Source organism: Meles meles, chromosome 11 (genome assembly GCF_922984935.1).
Source record: "Meles meles chromosome 11, mMelMel3.1 paternal haplotype, whole genome shotgun sequence".
NCBI lineage: Eukaryota > Metazoa > Chordata > Mammalia > Carnivora > Mustelidae > Meles > Meles meles.
Window position 1 is genome coordinate 23,533,434 of NC_060076.1, and position 23,924 is coordinate 23,557,357.

Sequence of the window (23,924 nt, forward strand, 5' to 3'; positions counted from 1 at the left end):
CTTAAAGAAACCTGGTGGCTCACTTTATCTTTCCCTGAGTTGACCTTTTCTATTTAATCAAGGGAAGGGGTGTCCTTTGAGAACCAGCTTTCCCAGCAAAGGACCTTTGTGCCTGTCTTCATCCAGTGACCAGGTGGCTTGCAACTTCCCTGCCTCCTTGTCCAGTGAAGATGTCTGCAGAGACTTTGGGAGTGGGGTCCATAGGAAATCACTTCTCCCCACTCTCTGCATGGATATGAGCAGAGGCTATAGGACTCCACCAGAAACCACGTCCTGCTCAGAAACCCCCACTCATCCCACTTCAGCATCTTCCTCCTTTACAAAACCAGAAGCCTGCCTTTTTTCTCTCTTCTGACCCATTTTCCCTAAAATCCCTCCTACATCACCCTTGTAGGAAGCATCCATCCGTGTCAAAACAAGTGACTCACTGGCTCCCATGATTACTATGAAGGTTGATCTGGAAGGACTGAGATAGCTGAAGACTTAATGAGAGGCTTAAATTGACACACGTAGAAATTAGTGAAGGCGATTATACCTTCAAGCTTAGAATTCATACCTTAAAAAAAAAAAAAAGCATTTAAGAATCTTCCTGGATTTTTTTTTTTCTTCAAGGAAAACATTCTGTAATGTGTGGGATCTCAGGAACAAGTGTGAGGGCTTGATATTTCAAGTTCTGGAAGCCCATTTTAAAAGTGGGGCCACCTTGGCTCACTGTCTTGTATTTACCTGTGAAATGGACTCGAAAGCATACTTAATCCTAGCCATGGGATCTGCTTCAAGTAGCGCTTTTGAAGGTCCCCAAATTACTAGCAATAGTGTTTATTTCAGCAAACCTTCATGGGAATGGAGGGGGAAATTCCAGAGGGCCTCCAGACAGGGACTCTGGCCCTCTGGTGGGTCAGGTATAAGAGAAGGGGGGAGTCCCCAGTGTAGACAAATGGCCCCTGAGTAGTAAATTATGTCCACCAAGTACTACAAGGCAAAATAGCCTCTTAAGGTCTTCCTGAAAAAGGAGTTTCCTTCAGCTTAGGTGTGGGGCTTTGTGACACCTCTTGTCTTGCTTTACTCAGTGGTGTCCAAAGCTGAACACCCGCTACACCTTTTGATTAAGCGCGTACTATGTGTCTGGTAGAGTGCTGGCCTGGGGCTGATGGTGAGAGCCAAGCAGACAAGATGCCCAGCATCGTGAAGATCGCTGTTGGGTGCTTGACACAGAAAGTAGGTTGTTTGAAAAACCATCCCGGTCATTGCCAAGGGTGTGAAAGGGAGTCTTTCTGCTGTTTGATCTCTCCTTGTTCATTGCCCCTTCAGTGACCCCTCCTTTTTTTGTTTGTTTTTTTGGTTTTTTGTTTGTTTGTTTCCTCCCTGTTTTTTTCCTTTTCCTCCCTACCAATTCCGGCCTCCCTGGGCTCTCAGCCTTTGAGAATTCTCCCTTTCTCTGGTCATAGAGTTGACCACAGGAAGTTCGATTCCCCCATGTGAGGCCTTGCCAGCATCCACTGGTCAGAGCCACTGGGGTGTCAGAAGCTTTCGTCTGAGGGTGGTCACCAGAGTTCACACCTTCACTTGGGCCAGAGGTCTGATGAGATCACAGCCCTCTCCTGAAGCCCTCTCTCTAATATTAGAGGGAATTTTCGGAGAAATGTTTAGTCTGGAAAACCACGTCATCTTACCCATCCTGGTGGTCCTGTGTGAGAGAGGTCTAGCTTCCACTCTTCGGCTTTCTGTCTTTGGAAGCCAGAGCTGATGATATTGGTGTTAATTTAAATAGGATTGTTCTGGATGCCTGGGTGGCTCAGTCAGTTAAGCGACTGCCTTCGGCTCAGGTCATGACCCTGGAGTCCCAGGATCCAGTCCTGTGTTGGTCTCCCTGCTCAATGGGGAGTCTGCTTTTCCCTTTGATGTTAACCCTTCTTGTATACTCTCTCTCAAATAAATAAAATCTTTATTTTTTAAAAATTTTTTATCTTTTTTTTAAAGATTTTATTTATTTATTCGAGAGGGAGAGAGAGAGAGAATGAGAGGAGACAGGTCAGTGGGAGAAGCAGACTCCCTGTTGAGCAGGGAGCCAGATGTGGGACTCGATCCCGAGACTCCAGGATCATGAGCTGAGCTGAAGGCCAGTCGCTTAACCAACTGAGCCACCCAGACATCCTAAATAAAATCTTTAAAAAAAAAAAAAAAAAGAGGGGCACCTGGGTGGCTCAGTGGGTTAAGCCTCTGCCTTCGGCCCAGGTCATGATCTCAGGGTCCTGAGATCGAGCGCCGCATCAGGCTCTCTGCTCAGTAGAGACCCTCCTTCCCCCTCTCTCTCTACCTGCCTCTCTGCCTACTTGTGATCTCTGTCTGTCAAATAAGTAAGTAAAATCTTAAAAAAAAAAAAAAAAAGAGCCCAACCCTCCCAAAATAAATAAATAAATGTGGCTGTTCTGTTGCAACCCATTCTCAGCTGGTCTTTTTTAATTTACCCTTAGTTTCACAGCTTCTTAGAACTACACTTCAATAAGAGGCAAGCAAAGCACTTTGAGATTTAAAAATTAACATATTTTAACAAAACTGTTAAATAAAACTTCTAACCGACTGCCCCTGGGACTCGCTTGCTAGGCTCCTGGTTGCTCTCGTTTTAGGGCAGAATTGAAGGGATCTGTGACTGACAGCTCCTTCATGGGCTCACACAGCCTTAGCCTGGGAATAACCCCAGCCAAGTGTCCTTTTACAATGAGGAGTGCTTGAAAGAGCTTCCTCTGGATTCTGGCTGATGGTCTTTAATTCCTTTCTCTCCATCCCTGACCCTTCTGGAAAGACACGCCTGGGTTTCCAACACCTCACTCTCCACCTTGAATCACCCTTCTCAGAGGAGTGTTTTCATAGCCTGCTGAGCAGCTCACGGGGTCTGGAGAAAAAGTCAGTAAATTAAAGGACGTTGAAAACCAACTCTTAACACCTTCAGAAGCTAAGTGGATGAGTAGGACTTGAAGCGTTTCAGCAGAAATAGGGCTCAGTGTTCACCTTGGCAAGGCAGACACAAATATGAGCTTGTTGTCCTACTCTCTGAAGGCCCCCAAAATCATCTTCCTATTCACCCAGCTTTTTGGAGAATATTGAAATTTTGTCTATAGATTTATTCTAGGTTCTTTTTTTCCCTCATTCAGTCATTTGAATTTAAGAAATAATTTGGCTGAGGCTTCTGGGTGGCTCAGTCAGTTGGGCCTCTGACTCTTGGTTTTGGCTCAGGTCATGATTCTCAGGGTGGTAGCATGGAGCCCTGTGTTGGGCTCCGTGCTCAACGGGGAGTCTGCTTAGGAGTCTCCCTGATTGCTCACATGCTCTTTCTCTCTCAAATACATAAATCTTAAAAAAAAAAAAAAAAAAAAAAAGAATTTGGCTGGAGGGGAGGTGGGCAGGGGATGGGGTAAATGAGTGATGGACATCAAAGTGGGGCACTTTTGACAAGCTGTGGGTATTGTATGTAAGTGATGAATTCTCCACCTGAAACCAATATTGTACTATATGTTAATTAACTAAAAGTTAAGTAAAAGCTTAAAAAAAAAAAGAATTTGCATTGTAATAATTCAAGTAATTCAGAAATAGCCAAAGTAGAATTGTCTTCTGACTCCCATCTTCTTTAGCTTCTTTCTCTTTTTTACACATTTACAAATGACAGCTTGGTGCCTGTCCTTCCACACTTGTTCTGGTGCTCATGCAATTTTTTTTTTAAATAGTTTTTTTTTTTTATTTTAAAGATTTTATTTATTTATTTGACAGAGAGAGATACAAGTAGGCAGAGAGGCAGGCAGAGAGAGTGAGAGGGAAGCAGGCTCCCTGCCGAGCAGAGAGCCCGATGCGGGACTCGATCCCAGGACCCTGAGATCATGACCTGAGCCGAAGGCAGCGGCCTAAACCACTGAGCCACCCAGGCGCCCCGCTCATGCAATTTTTTAAAATTATTTTTATTAACATATAATGTATTATTTGCCCCAGGGGTACAGGTCCGTGAATCGCCAGGTTTACACACTTCACAGCACTCACCATATCACATATCCTCCCCAGTGTCCAAAACCCAACCACACTCTCCATACCCCTCATCCCCCAGCAACCCTCAGTTTGTTTAGTGAGATGAAGAGTCTCTTATGGCTTGTCTCCCTCCTGATCCCATCTTGTTTCATTTTTTCCTTCCCCATGCCCCAAACTCCCCATCCTGCCTCTCAAATTCCTCATATCAGAGAGATCATATGATAATTGTCTTTCTCTGACTCGTTTTCCTTAGCATGATACCCTCTAGTTCCATCCACGTTGTTGCAAATGGCAAGATTTTGGGGTTTTTTAATGATTGCATAGTATTCCATTGTATATACATACCACATCTTCTTTATCCATTCATCTGTGGATGAACATCTAGGTTCTTTCCATAGTTTGGCTATTGTGGACATTGCTGCTATAAACATTTGGGAGCACGTGCCCCTTCGGATCACTACGTTTGTTATCTTTAGGGTAAATACCCAGTAGTGGCAAATGTGCTGTTATATATAAAAGGGATCACACTTTATTCTGTAACTTGCATTCTTCGCTTAGAAAGAGATGAATGAATATCCTTCCAAATCTGTACTTTAGTCTTCTTCTCTTCATTGCACATAATTCTGTGGTATGACTGTACCATAATTTAAGGCAACACTTCTCCCTACTGGGAAATTTTCAGGCTATTTCCAGTATTCATAAAGAAATACTGCCATGGGGAAATTTCTTTGATATGAATCTTTATGCATTCCTGTCAGATAAAGCCCAGGGTGTGCACATTTTAAAATGTTTAAACACTGCTGTTTTATTTTTTATTTTAGAACCTTAATAATCTTATCAACAGATCATTACTGCTGAGATATATTTATATATTTACTGTAATTTTTTGTTAAATTATGTTATGTTGTAATTAAAGCCTTTTGCTAGATCTGTGCTTTTCTGCTAGACCATGTTAAGTTGATTACATTTAGGACTTTATTTGGGGAAAAAAGAAATCTTGGAATTTGAACCTCCGGCTTAGCTTTACTGATTATATTCACTTAATTGGATTTTACCTCCATGCAGTTAGTCAGTTAGAACCAAAAGGTCATTTGGGGAAATACGACTCAAATAGTCTCCTTATAGTATCAAACCAAACCTCCCAATAAATCATGAATTTATTTCTAGAATGGTCTCCGTCCATGAAAGGTGGCAGACATTTAAGAAGTTGTTCCATGGCTGCTTGATTGTTATGAACTGAAATTGTGAAGTTCAGTAGCTGAGCTGGGGGAGAGATTGCAAATTCTGAACATCTGGTAAATGTATAAGACATGACACAATTATTGTTGCCAAAAATCTCAGTGCTAATTCTCTCCTGGTGATTTCTGTGCAGCTTGTTTATTTAATGAAAAAAGAACTAATAAGAGAAACAGACTCACAGAGGTCAGTTTACAAAACAAGAAATACAATTTGCAAAAATTCTGGCGGAAAATACTGCTCAGCCTTCTTATTAAAACTGCAAACACATTGATGATGTTGGCCACAATTTGATGGAATAACAATTTGTTCTCATGCACCCCGGCAGGACAACTTAGTTACATGTATCACAGTCCCTAAAAATATGTTTTGATGCAATAATTCTCCTGGAAATTTATAAGAGTAAAAACACTGAAAACAGCCTAATCAAAAGATAGAGTAAAAGTTCAAATTATGTGAAACTATAAATTAATCCAGTAAAAAATCATTTTATGTAGAGAATACTAGAAGATTTAATGGCACAGGGAACGAGGCTCTAGTAAGCAGGAAAAAACAGGCTTCAAAATTACGATAGTATCGGGAGCGCCTGGGTGGCTCAGTGGGTTAAGGCCTCTGCCTTCAGCTCAGGTCATGATCCCAGAGTCCATCTAGCTCTTTGCTCTGTGGAGAGCCTGCTTCCTCCTCTCTCTCTGCCTGCCTCTCTGCCTACTTGTGGTCAAATAAATAAATAAAATCCTTAAAAAAAAAAAAATTACGATAGTATTTCCCAGAATACTTCTTATGAGATGGGAGATCCTCCATGGCCTCCAAATGATCTTGAGAAATGCTTAGCTAATCATAGAACATAAGATGACTTGTATTTTCCAAATTTCTTTGACTTGAAACTTTCTAAGGAATACCTATTAGCGTCTTTCAAAACAGTTGGGTAGGGGTGCCTGGATGAGCATCTGCCTTCAGCTCAGGTCATGATCCCAGGGTTCTGGCATCGAGCCCCACTTTGAGGCCCCCATCGGGCTCCCTGCTCAGGTGGGGAGCCTGCTTCTCCCTCTGCCTCCACTCCCCGCTGCTGTGCTCTCCTGCTCTCTCTCTATCATATAAATAAAAGTCTTAAGAAACGAAACCCCTTGGGTTCCATAGAACATAGTATAGGAAGTGCTGATATGGAGGTGAGTCTCATTTTTTATTTTTAAAGATGTAGTATGTCTCGATCTTCTGTGTATGCATGCGTACTTAGGTTTATTTGTATATATGTATGCACAGAAAACTAGAGAAAACCTGTGAAAAGGGTCATCGCGGGGATTGTGAAATTACTGGTAATTTTTTTTTTATCCTACTCTGAATTTCCCAGATTTTCTAGGGGAGGAAAAGAACACTTTCAATATTGAAAAAAAGTTGTGTTGTTTTTAAACTTTCATAAAGTTAATTTAGAAAAAGCACTGGTGAGGAATGTCTGGGTGGGCAGTTGGTTGAGCGCCCAACTCTGGGTTTCAACTCAGGTCATGATCTCAGGGTCATGAGAGGCTCCCAACTTGGTGGGGAGTCGGATTCTCCCGCCCCCACTCATGTGTGTGCGCACGCTCTCTCTCAAATAAATCGATAAAATCTTTAAAAAAAAAAAAAAAAAAACTCAAGGGCTGGAGAAAACTGGGAAGGAACAAATGTGTCTGCGGCCCTTGTGGTGTATCCTTCTCCCCAGACTCAGCAAGTTATATATGTGAAATACGTACCACTTCTTACATGACAATGATACCTCCACAGTGTGGTTTCAGAGAAAAAGAAAGCTCATGCATTGAGTCAGATCTGAATTCGGCCTCTCGTTTGTGATTGTGAGCGAGATAGACAGATTCTGCTGCTTACTTGCGAAATAAGGGCCCTTGTAGTCCCTCCCACAGACCTGTTGTCAGAATCCTACCAGGTACCACATGTGTCCAGTAGGTGCTTATAGATGGGCAAAGATGGTTTAATTGCATTTTTTTCCTAGTTGTTTCATGCACACAGAAATACCTCTCTAAACGAAGCTTTTACTCTTTTTACTGTGGAAACGACTTCTGAAATGATGGATGAGATGCTCTTGTACTTAGGTTAAGAACCAGGCTCTCTTCGTTGAACTGGAAGGAAATGTTTCTAGACTAATGTAAATGGTCTCCATTGTAACGTGGAGTCAGGATCCTTTCCTTTCTCTGCTTGCTTCTAGCATTTGTCAAGTAACTGTCATAAGGACGAGGTTTTACTTACCATATTCCATTATCTGGCGACTCAGAACCCTGCCTGTGACTTCCTTTCTCCCAAAGATCCTCATGTTAAGAAAAAAGAAAAAGAAAAAAAGTGAATGTAGTCAGTTTCTCATAGAAGTGTAAAATTTCTTATTAGGAAGAGTTTTCTTTTAAAATATAGCACCTAGGGGCACCTGGGTGTCTCAGTTGGTTGTGCATCTGACTCATGGTTTTGGCTCGGGTCATGATGTCAGGGTCATGAGATTAAGCCCCACTTCGGGCTCTGCACTGGGTGGGGAGTCTGTTTGAGATTCTCTTTCTCTCTCTCTCTCTCTCCCTCTGCCCCTCCCTGCTTGCTTGCTCTTTCAAAAAATAAATGATATAGCCCCTAAGTGCAGGGCGTGGTTGACTATTGTTAAAGTATGTTTCCACACTCCCTTCATAGCTGTTTTTTGCAATGCTGGTTTTTTGTTTTTTTTGTGGTTTTTTTTTTTCCCCTCACTTCTGTATTCGTTATATAGCAACTCTACAGAAAGAAGCCCGGTCTGGCCATCACCTTTGCAAAGCTGCCTCAAAATTTGGACAAAAACCGATACAAAGATGTGCTGCCTTGTGAGTATCGGGGGGGTGAACGCCTCCTTCCCCTGCTCACCCTCCCCCAACTGGCTGAGATAATGTTTCTCTTTTTAAAACAGATTGTCTGGTATTCTGGAACGATTTTCAGTGTGTCTGTAAACACCACCGTCTTTATTGCCGCCATGTCAGACTGGGAACAGTTGGGGAATAGTGTTTATGCTAATGAGGCGAGAGCTGCAGATGGGCTTAGGGACTGAACTCTGGTTTCCTTGGCATGATCCAAATAACGCTCCGGATAATCGGTACATTTTTTTCTCCCTGCAGATGACACCACCCGGGTCTTATTGCAGGGAAATGAAGATTATATTAATGCGAGTTATGTGAACGTAAGTCAAGAATCTGGATACTAAGAGCACGTTGATCACTGTCCCAAGCATGATCGTGGCATGGGTGGTGCTTTGCGGTGGACAAAGTGCTTCCCCGTTCGCCCCCTCATTTCAGCACCTCAGCAGCCCCTGAGGGAAGGCACAATAGTCTCACTTTACAGAGGACAAAACTAAGGTTCAGAGAGATTAAATAATTTGAAAAGTCACAAAGCTAACAGAAGGTGAGACCAAAACTCAGACTCCGTGTCTCTGACTCCCATCGTCCACATGCCTTCTGTCCTCAACTGCTGACATTTTTGTGGGGTTTTTTTTTTTTTTGGTTGTTTTGATTTTTTTTTTCTTGCCAGTGGTATGCTTGTAACTTTCTGTGTTTCCCCCCCATCCCATGTTATTACTGTACATCCCCCCTAAAAATAAGGGGAAAAAAACCACTTGTGCATATAACCCAGAAATAAAAGATAACAGATTCCACATGTTGTGGGAAGAGCATACCCTTCACTCTGCAGATGCATCTTGGACAACTTAGCTGGCCTCTCTGAACCTCATTTTCGTCATTTAAACCGGGGGTTACCATGCTTTTTCTGTAGAGGGCCAGGTGATAAACATTTCAGTCTTTGTAGGCTGAGGCAGAATGGATGATATTACTTAGATACTTACACGACATTTAAAAGGCAATCATGTAAAAATATTTTTAAAACACTCTTAGCTTGCAGATTACCTGGGTGGCTCAGTCAGTTGAGCATCTGATTCTTTTTTTTTTTTTTTCCCCAGAGACATCACAAGTAGGCAGAGAAGCAGGCAGAGAGGGGGGAAGCAGGCTCCCTGCTGAGCAGAGAGCCCAATGCGGGGCACGATCCCAGGACCCTGAGACCATGACCTAAGCTGAAGGCAGAAGCTTAACCCACTGAGCCACCTGGGCACCCTGAGCATCTGATTCTTGATTACAGTTCAAGTCATGATCGTCAGGGTCATGTCACTGAGCCCCGACTCAGGCTCCGCACCCGAGTATGGTCTGCTTGAGATTCTCTGGCCCTCTTCCTTTGCTCCCTCCCCCTGTCACGCTCTCTAAATAAACAAAATCTTAAAAAAAAAAAAAAAATCATGGGTTGCCTGGGTGGCTCAGTCAATCGAGCATCTGCCTTCAGATCAGGTCAGGATCCCAGGGTCCTAGGATCAAGCCCTGCTTTGGGCTCCCTACTCAGCAAGGAGTCTGCTTCTCCCCCTCCCCCTTCTGCTCCCCCTACTTGTGCTCTGTCGTGCATGCTCTCTCTTTCTCAAATAAACAAATAAAATCTTAAAAAAAAAAAAAAAAACACTGGTAGCTTGCAAAGTGGCTGTCAGATTTGGCCCTCTGGCCACAGTTTGCCAACCCCTGATATAAATGAACAGATGATTTCTCAAGTTTTCAAGTTATAGCAAAATATCAAGAACTGCCGAATAAAAATGGGTCCTATCAGTGATTCCATTTATTCCCAAACATCTGTGGAGCTCATTGCCTCTCACTTCACCCTTCCTTGTGTCTTAAGAGCAGAGCATCAGAATTGGTGGGGTTAGCAAGGTCACGCCATCCGGTTTCCTCAACCGTGAGGATATAAGGGAACTCAGACCAGGGTTGAAGAAGCCATTAACCCAAGCATCAACCAAACCATGAATTAGGTGCCTCTCTTTGCCTTCCCCATCTAAGAATGAGTGAATCCCAGTGTCGCTTCAGAGCTCATCAGGTTCTGAATGTTTTTCATAGAAATGCCTCCGTTCAGAGGGAAGAAGTGAGAGCAGGGCCGGGTGGGGGAGGGACACTGAGGACAGCTGAAAACATTTTGGCATTTAACATTAATGAACTCAAGTGGTAACTGTGTGACGTGATGGATGTGTTCATGAACTTGACTGTGGTGATCATTCCTCAACATATGCATGTATCACACCATCCTGTTGTACACCTTAAATACATGCAATCTTTATTTGTTGATTATACATCGTAAGGCTGGGTGGGGGAAAGCATTGGTCAGCTCAATGACACGACATTGGCAGCCCTGCAGAAAGCAAAGTGTAGCATTTGTGGGGGGATAAGCCTTGTGGTCTGTGCATCGGAGAAAAGTCCATGGATCTTGATAGAAAGCCCTGCGTGGGGAAAGATTTGGGCCCGAGGACTGGTATGTGTTGCTGAAGATACAGAGGGCCAGCATTGATTATATGGAGGATCTGGCAGTAAAAGTCATTGAGACTCTTCTGCCATCTTGTCGGTACGTTTCTGATCATCGCCTACTGCGTGTCGTACAGCTTTACCCTACCTAGTTAGTAAGAGTGGCATAGTCAAGTGTGTTTCAAGGATTTTTTGAAGTAGCTTTTTCTTTGATTTTCCTTGTTGGCTATAAATTGGCGGGCTATTCTGGGGTGATGTCAGGCACCAACTAGAAGAGTTTAAGATCCAGTTCCGCGTCCACCTTGTCATGGCGACAGGTACTAACGCCTGAACCATCTCTTGCCAGATGGAAATTCCTGCTGCTAACCTTGTGAACCAGTACATTGCTGCTCAGGGTCCCCTGCCACACACCTGTGCACAATTTTGGCAAGTCGTCTGGGATCAGAAGTTGTCACTCATTGTCATGTTGACGACTCTCACCGAGCGAGGGCGGGTAAGTGGCTTGATTTCCAATTCACACGTGGACCTGTCACGCCGTGCTCTGTGGAACACGAACCTCAGACCTGGAAAGGATCTTTAACGCCCCTGGTCCAGCCCCATTGTGACCCATAGGTCTCCTTTTGAGAGCTACTGATAGACACCTCGACTGATGGGCGGCTCAGCACTCCTGCCCACTCCCTGGCCTTCCCGGAACTAACAAGGATCAGACAGCCCCTCCCACCCCTATCTCGGTCCATTATGGTGGTTCCCCTTCGGTCCATTATAACCAGCAGAAGGTGGTTCCCCTTGCCTCCTTTCACCTGCCCCAGAACCCCTGTGTTGACTATAGCCTCAGCCACACAGGACAAGTGCTGGTCCTGAGCAGAGCTGTGGGTGTGCAACAGTGACCATAGTAAGTAGAGAAATTACAGCCTCTGTCTGCCTTGGTTGTGATGCAGCAAAACCCGATGCAAGAAGGGGAAGAAGGGCTTGATTAGGAGAGTGACGGGCAGCACGCTGGGCTTAGTGGGGTGCCTTTTCCAGAGGAGCATATCACTGGTTATAGAACAGAAATCACTGGGCAAGGGATACCTGTGTTGTGCATTCTCTAACTTTTGCATACGGCAAGATACCTTCATTAGGAAACATTTATGCAGAAACCCATTCCAGAATCCGATATAAATTAACTTTGAGCCACCTGCTTTGAATGATTTGTGTGCTGCTCCCTTCCAGGCCTCCTTCCCAGGCCTCTCTCCCTGGTCCATCACTCAGAATACCAAATGGATCCACGCTGAAAATCAGAATGTGCAGCTTAGAATGAATAGTATGTTTGAGAACAGTCTACGCTCTCATCTGAAACAGCCAAATGAGAATTCCTAACTAATTCTGCAGGGCCCGATGGATTGCAAAGGACTTCTGTGTGTTCTCCAAAGTAGCGGGCTCCCCACTTCTGCAAAAACACCTTCAGGGTCCATCCCATGGATGTTCAGCTCCAGTTAAAAAAAAAAAAAAAAATCCTTCCTTACCACTCGCTGAAATCGACATGCTTTTGAACCTCCACCTCACCTGCTTCTCCCACTGGGAGGACACAGAATAAGTTACCGTCTCTCCTAGGCACTGGCTTTTTAGGTATCTGAAAATAACCTCAGACTTTGTAAAAGGTTGTAAGCTCAGCTTCCAGCAATCCTGTGACCAGCAGAAAGCATCTAGTCTCTGTCTTGGTGTCACTCTCAGGCCAGTTGCTCCATTCTGTACTCTGCGCTTGACTCTTGAAAGCTACACCTACAGAATGTCACAGGTCCTGGAGCCAGACAATCTGGGTTCACAGTGTGATTTCCCCTGAGCAAGTTACTTCATCTCTCTGCCCTCAGCTTCTCCATACATGAAGTGGAGGCGATCGTCGTGCCCATCTTGGATGGGTTGTAAAGACAGAGACGGTGTATGTAAAAAGCTTATAGAACCGCATGTGGCAAGTGTCCCGCAGATGTTAGCATTGTTTTATGTGTCATCGTCGTGGGCTGGATTCGGCCATAGATCTGGCCTATCGTGTTCTCCCTGCGGCTTTTTGGGCTTCCCTTCTATTGTTCTTTGTGTCGGCTGTCACTCTTAGCTTCTTGTCACTCACAGTTTTGATCAGAATCTCTTCTTGTCATGTAAGTCACTGTTAAAAAATGTGAAGGTCCTCGAGAGGCAGTAGAAACCTCCTTCTAGAATGCTGTGAGTCAGATGCATCGAGGGCACCCTTGGGGCAGCAGCTGTAACCCTCCCAGCTCTGCTCCCGGCTCCTGCTTTTCTCTACCTTGTCTTACCCCGTTACTCTGAGAGACTGTCCAAGGCTTTCCTGCAATCACAGGGCATCACCTCATCTCCTTGTCCACAAGTCTCGGTTTTGTCTGGGTTTTTTTGTTTGTTTGTTTATATTTTGTTTTATTTTTTGTCACTTTCTAATTTTGTTTTGAATAGAAAATGAAGTGACCTACTCCCCCCTTTTTTTGAACTTAGGGGAACCCTGGCTGACTCACAGTCCTGCACTCTCTCTTTTTCTGGAGCCCTCATAACCCTCTTGTTCTGGGCTGTGGTGGGAAAGATTAGGCAGACTCAGATTCAGATCCTATCATTTCCTACGTGTGTGACTTTGGAAATACAAAACCTCTGGGTAGAATGGAATAATAATAGTGCCTGTCTTGTGGGATTGTCAGGGGTTAATATTGGTGGGTTTCTTGGAAGGGTGCTTGGCACACAGTATGACGTAAACGTCAGCTAGCAGTGGTAGCTGGGGACCACCTTAACAATTATTGCTGGGAATAGATTGATTTTATTTTACTACAGTATTATTTTTTCTCTAAATTGACTTATCTTTTTTTCTTTAATAAATTTATTTTAAAAGATATACCTAAAATGGAAATGGAAGTGAGTATTCTTGCCTCACCTTGCAGCCTCTGGACCCAAAGCCTGGCGCATATGAATGTGTGGCATTCTTTCTCTGTCTCTCATGAAAACAGAGTTAATGTATTAATGTATTAAGGAAGGGTTGTTAAAGCCATCCTCAACCCAATTCAGACTGTCCTTGGCACATATGAAAAAATTTGCCTGGGACGCCTGGGTGGCCCCGTCAGTTAAAAGTATCCAGCTCTTGGTTTCAGCTCAGGTCGTGATCTCAGGGTCATGATCTCAGGGTCATGAGATCAAGCCCCATAGCAGGGTCTACAGTGAGCATGGAAGCTATTTAAGATTCTTTCTCCCTCTCCCGTTGTCCCTCCCCACTGCTCGAGGGGGTGCTCTAAGAATATATAAATATTTTTTTAAAAAATGCATTTCTGTGTTACTGAATCCCCTGATTACCAGATGCTCCCACACTCTACAGGCCCTGCTCTGGGCCATTTCTGCTCTTTTGTAGGTGACCATCTCTTTTTCACAGCCTGCCAGGCTCCCCATTTGAGACCTGTGCCATGCTTGCCTCTATTCTGTGACTTCTGGGAGCCTGGAAGCTTCTGTCAGAGTATTCACAGAGGTGCCCCGCCCCCATGTCACAAGGTCTTTGGGGCATCTGGACACCAGGAGCTCCCTGGGTTGGGCTTCTCTTATCCGTGTAAAGTTGGCTCTGCCCCTCCCAGCCCTGAGGTCATTCTCGAGCTGCAGCAGGCGTGGCGAGTGATGGAAGATCTGCCCTAGAAAACAGACCCTCTTCCCCCGTCCTGTTCATTCCAGCCCAGACAGAAAGGCCCTTTCTTCCATCCCATAGGCCCTGCTTCCTCCTCCCACTCTTAGGGGTCCTGCCCCTCCTGCTCTGTCCTGATGACATCCCACCTCCCCGCCTCCTGTTGGCATCTGCTCGGAACCTGAGCTCCTCTGAGGTCTCCCTGTGCCCCACGGGCCTTCTGTGTTTCCCGGAGGTCTTCCTGACTGAGCCCATCCCAGCCGGCCCCTTCTCCGGAGTCGGTATTGCCTTTGCTATCTCGGGCCCTGGGGACTTACCCTCCTGTGCATCCATTGTTGAAAACCTGTTCTTGTGAAAATCCAGGCCACAGGTTTCCTCCCTCTCCTGTTCGGAGCTCTCAGCTGACCTGTGCCCTTTATCCCCGAGGTCCCTTATCTGTTCTTCACCCTGCCCATGGGTTGTCTCCAGGCCAGCAGCTTCTCTCCTTCGCTCTTCTGAGAGTTGAGCTTTTCAGCATGCCCCATTTGCTTTCTCCCCTACTGTGCATGCAGCAGGGTGGGCCTCCCCGCAGGCGGCGTCTGGCGGGAGTCCCCGATCATGGCTGTGCCCCGCAGGCGCGTCCATGAGTGCGGGGTCTCCTCGAGCACCTCTTCCAGCCTGTGAGGTGCTCCCGTGGCAGCATCACTTTGATTCCTGCCTTGTTTCACTCCCCCGCAAAGTGTTTCTCGCAGTAGTTTCCCTTCAGGTTCACGGGTTTCCTCATAGAGGAGAAAGACCTATAGGGGTATCACTTTTCTATTAAAAAAGCATTCTCCCGCACCTTCCGTCAGGGATGCTTTCTGGGGCCGGGGGCGGGGGGGGGGGGGGGGGGGGGGGGATTATTTTTCACGTCTATGTGTGTGCCACTTCTTTGTGTGATCTGCAGTAGATTCACACTCAAGACCTCAGTTTATTCATATGCAAAATAGACCGGTAATACCTCCCTCATAGGGTTTTTTTGAGGCCTAGCTAATGTCCATAAAAAGTACCATTTCGCGCTGGGCGTAGCCTGAGCAATAGCTAGTAGGCTTTAGTGGTTACCTTCCTCAGCCCCGCAGCCTGCAGGAATGTGGACACTGAGACTTGAGAAGTCTAGTAACTCACCCAGGAGCAGACCGTTGGTTAGTGGAGCTTTCTTTTTTTTTTAGAGATTTTTTTTTTTAATAATTTATTTATTTGAGAGAGAATGAGTGAGAGAGAACATGAGTGAGGAGAAGGTCAGAGGGAGAAGCAGACTCCCCGTGGAGCTGGGAGCCCGATGCGGGACTCGATCCAAGGACTCCAGGATCATGACCTAGCTGGAGGCAGTCGCTTAACCAACTGAGCCACCCAGGTGCCCCAGTGGAGCTTTCTTTTAACCAGGATTGAAACTCGGTTTTCACAGACTCCTTGCTCTTTCTGTTACACCCTCACTGCTTTGTGATCCAAACAGACCTAAAACCTAAATTTGATCAAGGCGTAGAGTCCAGTTCTGGTCAGCTTCTCTGGGAGTCTCTGGAAATAGGGTATCTATGGCTCTGCCTTGTATGGGCGGATCACATCAGACACCCTTCACGTCAGCGGTCCTGTGGGCAGGACGCCTGGGCGTCTGTAGCAGAGAGCCCTCCCAGGAGTTGCCCAGCTGTGATCTGAAGCCAGGCAGGGGTCCCGGGCCCACCCGCAGGATGCAGGGGACAGGGAGAAACTGAAGAAAGACGAAGACCACTGCGGCTTGGTGGGTGACAGTTTCAGGAAGCCAGGGCAGCTTACAAGGCTTGTCTTGGGTAGCAGCAAGACAAGTGGATCCTTGCACCTTCCTGTCAAATCTTGGAAGTTTATAGAGACCCTAACTGGGCTCAGTTAGGATAGGTGTTTCCAGCGGCACATTACTGCCTTTAGGATGTGTCCTCCAAGCAGCCCCTGGGAGCAGGAAAGGCAAGCGGAACCCACATTCCGAAGACAGGGAGGGGCCGAGGTGTCTCTGAGTGCCCAGTCCGGCTCACAGTCCGTGTGTGCTCAGGTCTTCTTGAGATGTTCCCAGACACCCTGAGACGATGAGGCAGGTGTAGACCAGAGGGGGTCGACTCTGCCCTGGGTTCTGGGGACAGCGGCCCCTTCCTGTCTTAGGGAAGTTGGGAAGCAGCCACTAACCTAAACACCCATATTTAAGGTTTACAAGTAAACTCTTAACTCCAGCTTTCCGACCGCATACTTTAATTTCAAATACTCGTTGTGACATTTGAAAATAAGAATAGAAAAGCTGTTCTAGACAAATCACGTGCATCTGTCGGTTTATAGCCCCTTTTAGCTGTACACAAATATAAGTTTTATGTAAGATGTTGCAACTATAGGCTTGGAGAGGAAAAAAAAAATATTGAATGAGTCAGAATTTGATGGCACTGTGGTGGGATGGGCAGCTTGGCCCTGAGTTTTGCTTTGAAGCTGGAGGCAGGAGCGAAGACAGCTGTGGCCCAGCATCAGGATTTGAAAGGGAGGATCAAAAACAGGGAGAGGCGGTGGGCTCTCGGTGAGCTTAAGGGGAACCACAGCAGCTCTATGACCTTGGGCAAGTCGCTTAATGCCTCTGAGGCCTTGGTTCTCCATTGGCCATCTGGGGAGTGTGTCGGCTCTGTGAGTCGTGGACAAAAGCCTCTGAGGGACTAGGGGATTCTGCTTGAATGTACAGGAATGTTCATATCGGTTTGGGGCCTTCTTTCACTGGGATTTCTGTGGAGTTTCTTATCACCCTCACTGAAGTTGATGGGGGGGACTCATAGCAACCATGATAACCTGACCCCTCACAGTGAGCCTGGCACTGCTCACCATTACTTCCAACCTCTGTCACCATCAGGCAAGCAGGTGCTGTCCCAGTCTATCCGGTGAAGATGGTGATAATCCCAAGAGGTTGAGAGGCAGGTTCAAAGTCATAAGGCTAACAGGTAGAGGAGAAAATGAGTCCGGTAGACTTCTGACTTCCCACTGTGTGCTTTTAACCGCTGTACCTTGAGGCCTTCTACTCAAGTGGGTAGGGGATGGATGGTGAAGGAGGGTGAGGTGGATGGGGTGTGGAGAGCAGAGGAGGGGCCCGAGGCCCTGGAGTAGGCTTGATGCGGGGGTTGGGGGAGGATGAGGAAGAGAGGTTGTTCCTGTGTCAAGGCATCATGTGTGAGGCCTCTCCTGTTCCTCCAGCAAGCGGACCCTGGTGATGAGGAGGCTGGGCTCTGTACTCAACCTCTGGGCTGCAGCCCAGGCTGCTTGGAGAGCTGTGGCCTGGCCCCTGGCAGGCCCACTCCTGTCCTCCTCTCCTGCCCTCAGGGAACAGACACAGAGCTGATGGGCTCTGCCTGAGGCTGCCCGCTACCAGCCGCTCTCAGAGTACCTGGTGGGAGTGTGCGGGCTCTGGCCGGATGCCCCCCCATCCATCCAGGTGACTGGTCCTGAGCACCAGCCCCACAGCGGAGGTTAGCTCACACCCGGCGGTTCCCTTGCAGACCAAGTGTCACCAGTACTGGCCTGATCCTCCCGATGTCATGGAACACGGCAGCTTTCACATCCGATGTCAGTCAGAGGACTGCACCATTGCTTACGTGTTCCGGGAAATGCTGGTCACCAACACCGAGGTAAGCCACACCCCTGCAGGGAATGGGGGTGGCGGGGAGGGCACAACTTAGAGGCAGGTTCTACAGCAGCATCCACCATGGTCCTGGGCGAGCTGGTGCCTCCAGGTCTGTTCTCCATTCTCCCCTGGTGAGCCTCTCAGCCAGTGTACAGGCCGACTTGTGAAAGAACCAGCACCCTCGTTCACAGCACCACTGCTCACTGTAGCGCACAGGTGGGAACGTCCAAGTGTCCGTTGACAGATACATGGAGAAACAAGACATGGTCCGTTTATACAGTGGAAATACTACTCAGCCTTTCACAGCCTTTCAAACATGCTCATGCATGTCATAGCAAGGATGACCCTTGACGACGTTCTACTAGGTCAGATCAGCCAGTCACGAGAGGAAAGTACTGTGCAGCTGTACGGAGTAGTGCGGGAGTCCAAATCCGAGAGACAGGGAGTGGAAGGGTGCTTGGCTGGGGGGCGAGGGCATGAAGAGTTAGTGCTTCCCGGGTCCGGAGCTGCAGCTCGGGAAGATGAACGACTTCTGTGAAAGGCTAGTGGTGATGGTTGCACCACACCGGGAAGTAGGCAATCCCGCCGAACTGTACACCTAATGCTTAAAGTGGTAAGCTCATGGTACGTGTATTTTGCTCCCCGAAAGAAAGAAAAAGCCCATTTGTGGCCCTAATGGCAAGGACCATCAGAGCAAAAGGGAAGGAATCGTGGAGGACAGAAGGGGGGAAGGAACCCATCCTGGGGGTAGGGGGGTGAGGGGGGGCGGGTGGCCTGAGCCATGTCCCAGAGAATGGGTGCGTGGGAGGGTATCCCTGGTAAGTGGGGCTTTCCGGGGGCCTCGGCAGGGCTGTGCATGGCAGGCGGAGGGGCAGCCAGAGACAGGACCACCGTAGCTGAGGCAGGGGTCCCCCTGCCCACCTTCTGGATGGACTCACCAAGGCCACCCTGCCTCTTGCACAGACCGGGGAGGAGCACACTGTGACACACCTCCAGTATGTCGCGTGGCCCGACCACGGCGTTCCCGATGACTCCTCAGACTTTCTGGAGTTCGTCAACTCTGTGAGGTCCCTGCGCGTGGACGGCGAACCTGTGTTAGTTCACTGCAGGTACGGTGGCCCTCCGGTGCTGTTTGTGTTCACACGCACACCCCAGAGGGAAAGACCTGGAGAAAGTTGGCAAAGAGCACCCTAAATCCCACGAGACCAGGCGCCTTTACAAGACGCTTCTGCTTTACTTCTGCGCTGTTTCAAAAGATTTGGAATATTATGAGTAAGGTCCTGAATGTAGACCAGAAAAAGAAAGCTGCTCCCTCAGCCTTCCGTCTGTCCTTGAGTCTCTGACCTGCACAATAGACGTGAATGAGAGTGGGGTGCAGCTTAAAGCTGGGTTTCTCTTCATGGGTGTTGAAGCCCCTGGCCTCAGAATATACGAGGAGAGGCCTGCTCAGCCCGTTCAAGAGCACGCCCTGATTGTGCGTTTCGTACTCCTGAAGGTCAGGGGAGGAAGGCTCTGTCTGAGTAAACTTGGGAACTGGCTGGGAGTTAAGCTGGGCCTTGCAGAAACACTGCGTGAGCAAATCCCAAATCTCTGCTTCTGTCCCCCAGTGCTGGAATAGGGCGCACGGGTGTGCTGGTCACCATGGAAACAGCCATGTGCCTCATTGAGAGAAACCTGCCTGTTTACCCACTGGATATTGTCCGGAAAATGCGAGACCAGCGTGCCATGATGGTGCAGACATCAGTGAGTAGAAATCCATTGATAAAAGTAGTAACGGTGGCCAATACTTTCTGGCTGCTTGCCCTGGGCCAGGCCTGCGTGAAGGGCTTGGCATGTTCAGAGACCAAGGCTCAGGGCTCTGTATCCCTTGCTCAAGTTCGCAGAGCTTGTCAGGGACTGAGCGACTCCAAAGCCCACCCTGTGTGACCTCTGTCTTTTGCTATCCTTCCCCTTTGCTGTCTCTGTCATGTGGTTCCTGCCAGCCACGTGGCCAGGGAGCAGCCCTGGTTTTGTTCTACGTGCTCGAGCCACTGGCCCATCATTTATTTATCCATCAGAAGTAAGCAAAGTCCCCCGAGGGTTTTACTGCACCTGCCTGTCTGTGGGTGAGCCTTTTGGCTCAAGGGACGTTTCACACAGCCCTACACATAGCCTTTGGGCTGTCTCCCGTGTGCATCACACTTGGGCCATTTACACTGCAAGTGTCTCTTAAAGGAAATCTTGTGGGTTTCCCCTAGATCTTCAAGAGAGGCGGGTAGGGGGATATAGAAAAAAGCACGTGATTCAGGCTACCCCACATACTGGGTGACCTTTGGCTAGTCCCTTAACCTCTCTCCAAGCCTCAGTTTCCCCAGCTTTTGTAAAATGGGGACCATCCCGCATTCATTTAGAAAATGGCACACACCAGAGAGACCCAAGTTTGTATGTGGTGGGAAAACTGAATCAGTCAGTTAAAAACCTCAACAGTAGTGTAGTCTAAGGGGAGTCAAGGAAGTCAATGGAGGAGTATCAAAAGCAGACTTTGGAAAGTCAGGGAAGGCTTTCTGGAGGAGGTGGTGGAGTAAGCAAAGACAGGAGTGGGAATGCCATGTTGCAGCCAGCTCTGTGCCCTCACAGGCTCATGGACAAAGTTTCTAAGATTTCTCTAATGATCGTGAGCTCTTGTTTTATATTATACTCGGGAAATACAATTAAGAGGAAAAGATCAGGTTATTAAGACTCTCGTTCTCTGCCCTGGTTCATGTTATGGAAGCCCTCACTGCCGGTTTACCATGGGTTTTGTTTTGTTTTTGTTTTTGTTTTTAAAGATTTTATTTATTTATTTGACAGAGATCACAAGTAGGCAGAGAGGTAGGGAGAGAGAGAGGAGGAGGCAGGCTCCCGGCTAAGCAGAGAGCCCGATGTGGGGCTTGATCCCAGGACCCTGAGATCATGACCCGAGCTGAAGGCAGAGGCTTTAACCCACTGAGCCACCCAGGCGCCCCTGGTTTACCATGTTTACAGTGCATCTTCCAGGTGGATTTTCCCAGCTGGTGAAGCACCATCTCAACGCTTTCTTTCACCTCCTGCACTTCACTAAATAAGTTCCATAGGTGTCGGTTAATATAAAGTACCACATCCTGCAGAGCAGCGTTCAGTGGCCCTGCCTAAGACAAGATCCAAGCTCCTTACTGTGACTCAAGGCCCCATACATCCAGGGCGGGGACACCAGCGCAGCCTCTCCTTCCCTGCCCAGGTGTTCCCGGCCGGGGCTCTGAGCCCTGACTCTGCCGCACGGAACTGGCTGCTTCCTCCCTCGGCAGGGGCTTCTGCCTCCCTCGGCAGGGGCTTCTGCCTGTCGCTGTCTGGGAGCCCCTAGTCCTCATGATGCAGGAATAACGGCTGCATGGGGGTCTCTGCCCTGCCATGCGTCCCTGGCAGGGACTCAGGGTCTGCCCTGGCCCAGAGCCGGAGCTCAGAGCACTCGGGAGCGGTGCGAAAGACCGAGCACGGATGTGGTGTGAGGCCGTGTTTCCGGAGCCGCGGGTGGGCTGACGGGTTTCTTTCCTTTTCTTTTCCAGAGCCAGTACAAGTTTGTATGTGAAGCGATCCTTCGTGTTTATGAAGAGGGCTTAGTCCAAATGCTGGATCCCAGTTAAGACAACTGTGAAAACGTTCATTCCTCTTTCCCAAGGGCATCCTCCGCCAGGACAGACCTTCTCTCTGGAAGCAGCAAGAGGAAACCTGTAGGCCGTGGGGAAGGAATGAGCATGTTTGAACCCAGGCACTTTAAAGTTCTCTAGAAGAGGTATCGTGTACAGAGGAACCGTGTAGATACGCATGCAGTTATAGCAACACTTAGGCCCGTTCGTCCTCGAAATAAGCAAAAGGGGATCTCAGTTTGGGGCCTGACCTATTGCCTTCCTCCCTAGACCTCACCATATTCCTGTAAACCATCCTTGGGCAGTTGGGAGGGGAGGCCAACAAGGCTGTTGACCTCCCAGAAACAAGAGGGTGTGGCTGCTTCGAGTTGCTAGGGCGTTTGTGTGTATGTGTTTATAGGACTCTAAGGGCTGAGCTTTCTGTGCTTCGAGGCAGAGCTGGAACCGTTGGCATTCACCCACTGCTGCGAGGGGAGCCCTGATGAATGTACTCAGAGGCAGGCTGGTGGGATTGCAGGCTGAGGGGCAGGCGCGACCTTTTCTGCCCCACCTTCCTCTGCCCCATCTCCCGTATTTCGTGTTTCTGACAATCATGTCCAAAATGCCCTGCTTGCTCCCTGCATTAGTGACCCTCTCCAGGGGCTCACACAGTGCCTGGACCGGGTTAGTCATGTGAGTTCAGGCGAGCTTTCAGCTGAGACTCAGAACGAAGTCTCCCGGTGCGTCCTGTCCGTCCTTAGGAGTGGGGTCCTTCTCGCCTCTGCTCACCCCTTTGCTGTACCTGCAGAACCCAAGACTGGAATTCTCGACTACTGAACTTACTACGTGGATTGCTGCTACTTCAAGCTATTAAACTTGAAACATTAATGATTCTCCTGAGGGGAGATGGGATATCATCTAAATATTCAGAATCTTTGGCCCTTCTGAGGAAAGATCTAGTCGTGGAACCCTGGGAACCCTAGCTTCTAGAGGGTTGTCCGTGGATGTGTGTGGATGTGCGTGTGTGCCCATGGTAAGTGTTTCTCAGGATTCCGAACTTGATTCAAATTACAGTTGAGTTTCTATAAAGAATGAGTCTCTGTATAGAAGAACAAATGTGTGCATTCACCCTCAGTTAGAATGGTCTCCATTTCATTTCAAAGAGGATTAGGCTTTCTGAATATAAACACAATTTGATGTTAATTTATTCTAAGTGCACCCCGATTTTGATTGTTCTAAAGAATTATGCCTTTGTTCATACTGTGTTAAATTTTTTAAAAATTTGTGACAGGATTGTAGCAAAATTATTATTTAAGGAAAATAAATTACATAAAATTTTTAACGTGGTATTTTTAAATTGCGGCTTTTATGTATCCTGAAGGGAGAGGAAGCTCAGCCAGTTTCTTGGTGGGATTTATAGGAAAAGGATGCTTTTATATCATAGCATACAGAAGTGAAGCCATTTTGATGGTTCACAAACTCTGGACCATTTGAGTCGTTTCCTGGTTGCAAGCTGGATACAGACCTAGATGATGGGAGCCGGGTTTCTGAAGGTTCTTTACCTCCAGACTTAGCTCATTTAGTTGCATACTTCCCACCTGTCCCCCACCAGTATTTTACTGCTCAATGGCAAGGGTGGGAGGGAAGTGTCACGCTGTGTCACAGCCCACTACTCTGAGACAGGAGACCATCGAAGTCCCATCTTTATTGGATTCCAGAATGAACCCAGAAAGGTTGCAATTACGCAGTTGGAGATTTGGTTCCTGGTCCCACTCGGAAATAACTGTCTCTTGGCCTGGTCACTTTGGAGTAGTACATCTCTTTCTTCTATTTCCTGTAAAACGGGAGAAATAATTCTGAGGCTATGGGTTGAATATGAGGACAGAAGAAAATGCTCTCAGCGGGGGTTTTCATCAGCTGGTAGCTATCTGACACTGCCTACAGGTGCATTACTTGGAAAAGTTAATTTACCAGCCATTAGCCCAAAACCAGAAGCAGAAGTATATGGATCTTTCCACAAAAGAAAATTTCTTTTGCTGAGAACAAAAGGGCAAAGGAATATCCTCCTGCTAATGCCTTTCTTCAGCCTGGATTCAAAAAATTCTACCAGTTAAGTCCCAAAAAAGAGGGGCAGGTAGAAAGCTGACCTCCACGTAAATGCCATCAGGATGTCTAGCAAGACATGGCTGTTTGATAAAAATGCCCCAGCACCCTGTGTGCAAGAAGCTTGAGAAGACTAAATGTGTTTGGAGAGTTGTGGTTTTTTGTTTTTTTTTTTCTTAAAAAAATATTCAATATAGTTGAGAAATGCTGTCATTATTGTATGTTAATTTCTAAAAAACTTAGCAAGATTGCAGCTCGCCTTTTTCTGCCACGGTTCAGGCCAGTGGTCCAGACCCAGCAGATGTTACTAGCAACAAAATTCATGAAATATGGGGGAAGAACAAGACAAGACAATTATCTAAAGG

General features: G+C 47.3%; 1 protein-coding gene across 9 annotated transcripts in view; it reads left to right on the top strand.

The window, feature by feature from the left end:
* PTPN3 (protein tyrosine phosphatase non-receptor type 3) overlaps positions 1–22,791 on the top strand; it is a 110,574-nt gene extending 87,783 nt beyond the window's left edge. For 7 of the 9 annotated variants that reach the window (XM_046021976.1, XM_046021974.1, XM_046021973.1 and 4 more), the window contains 7 exons: positions 7,985–8,075; positions 8,364–8,425; positions 10,912–11,058; positions 17,712–17,840; positions 18,800–18,945; positions 19,444–19,579; positions 21,397–22,791. In XM_046021976.1, the coding sequence (XP_045877932.1) occupies positions 7,985–8,075; positions 8,364–8,425; positions 10,912–11,058; positions 17,712–17,840; positions 18,800–18,945; positions 19,444–19,579; positions 21,397–21,474 (789 nt within the window). In that variant the 3' untranslated portion in view covers positions 21,475–22,791. The remainder of the gene's footprint in view (positions 1–7,984; positions 8,076–8,363; positions 8,426–10,911; positions 11,059–17,711; positions 17,841–18,799; positions 18,946–19,443; positions 19,580–21,396) is intronic. The other 2 variants (XM_046021979.1, XM_046021980.1) reach the window with 1 other exon arrangement.
* Positions 22,792–23,924: the final 1,133 nt, after the last annotated feature.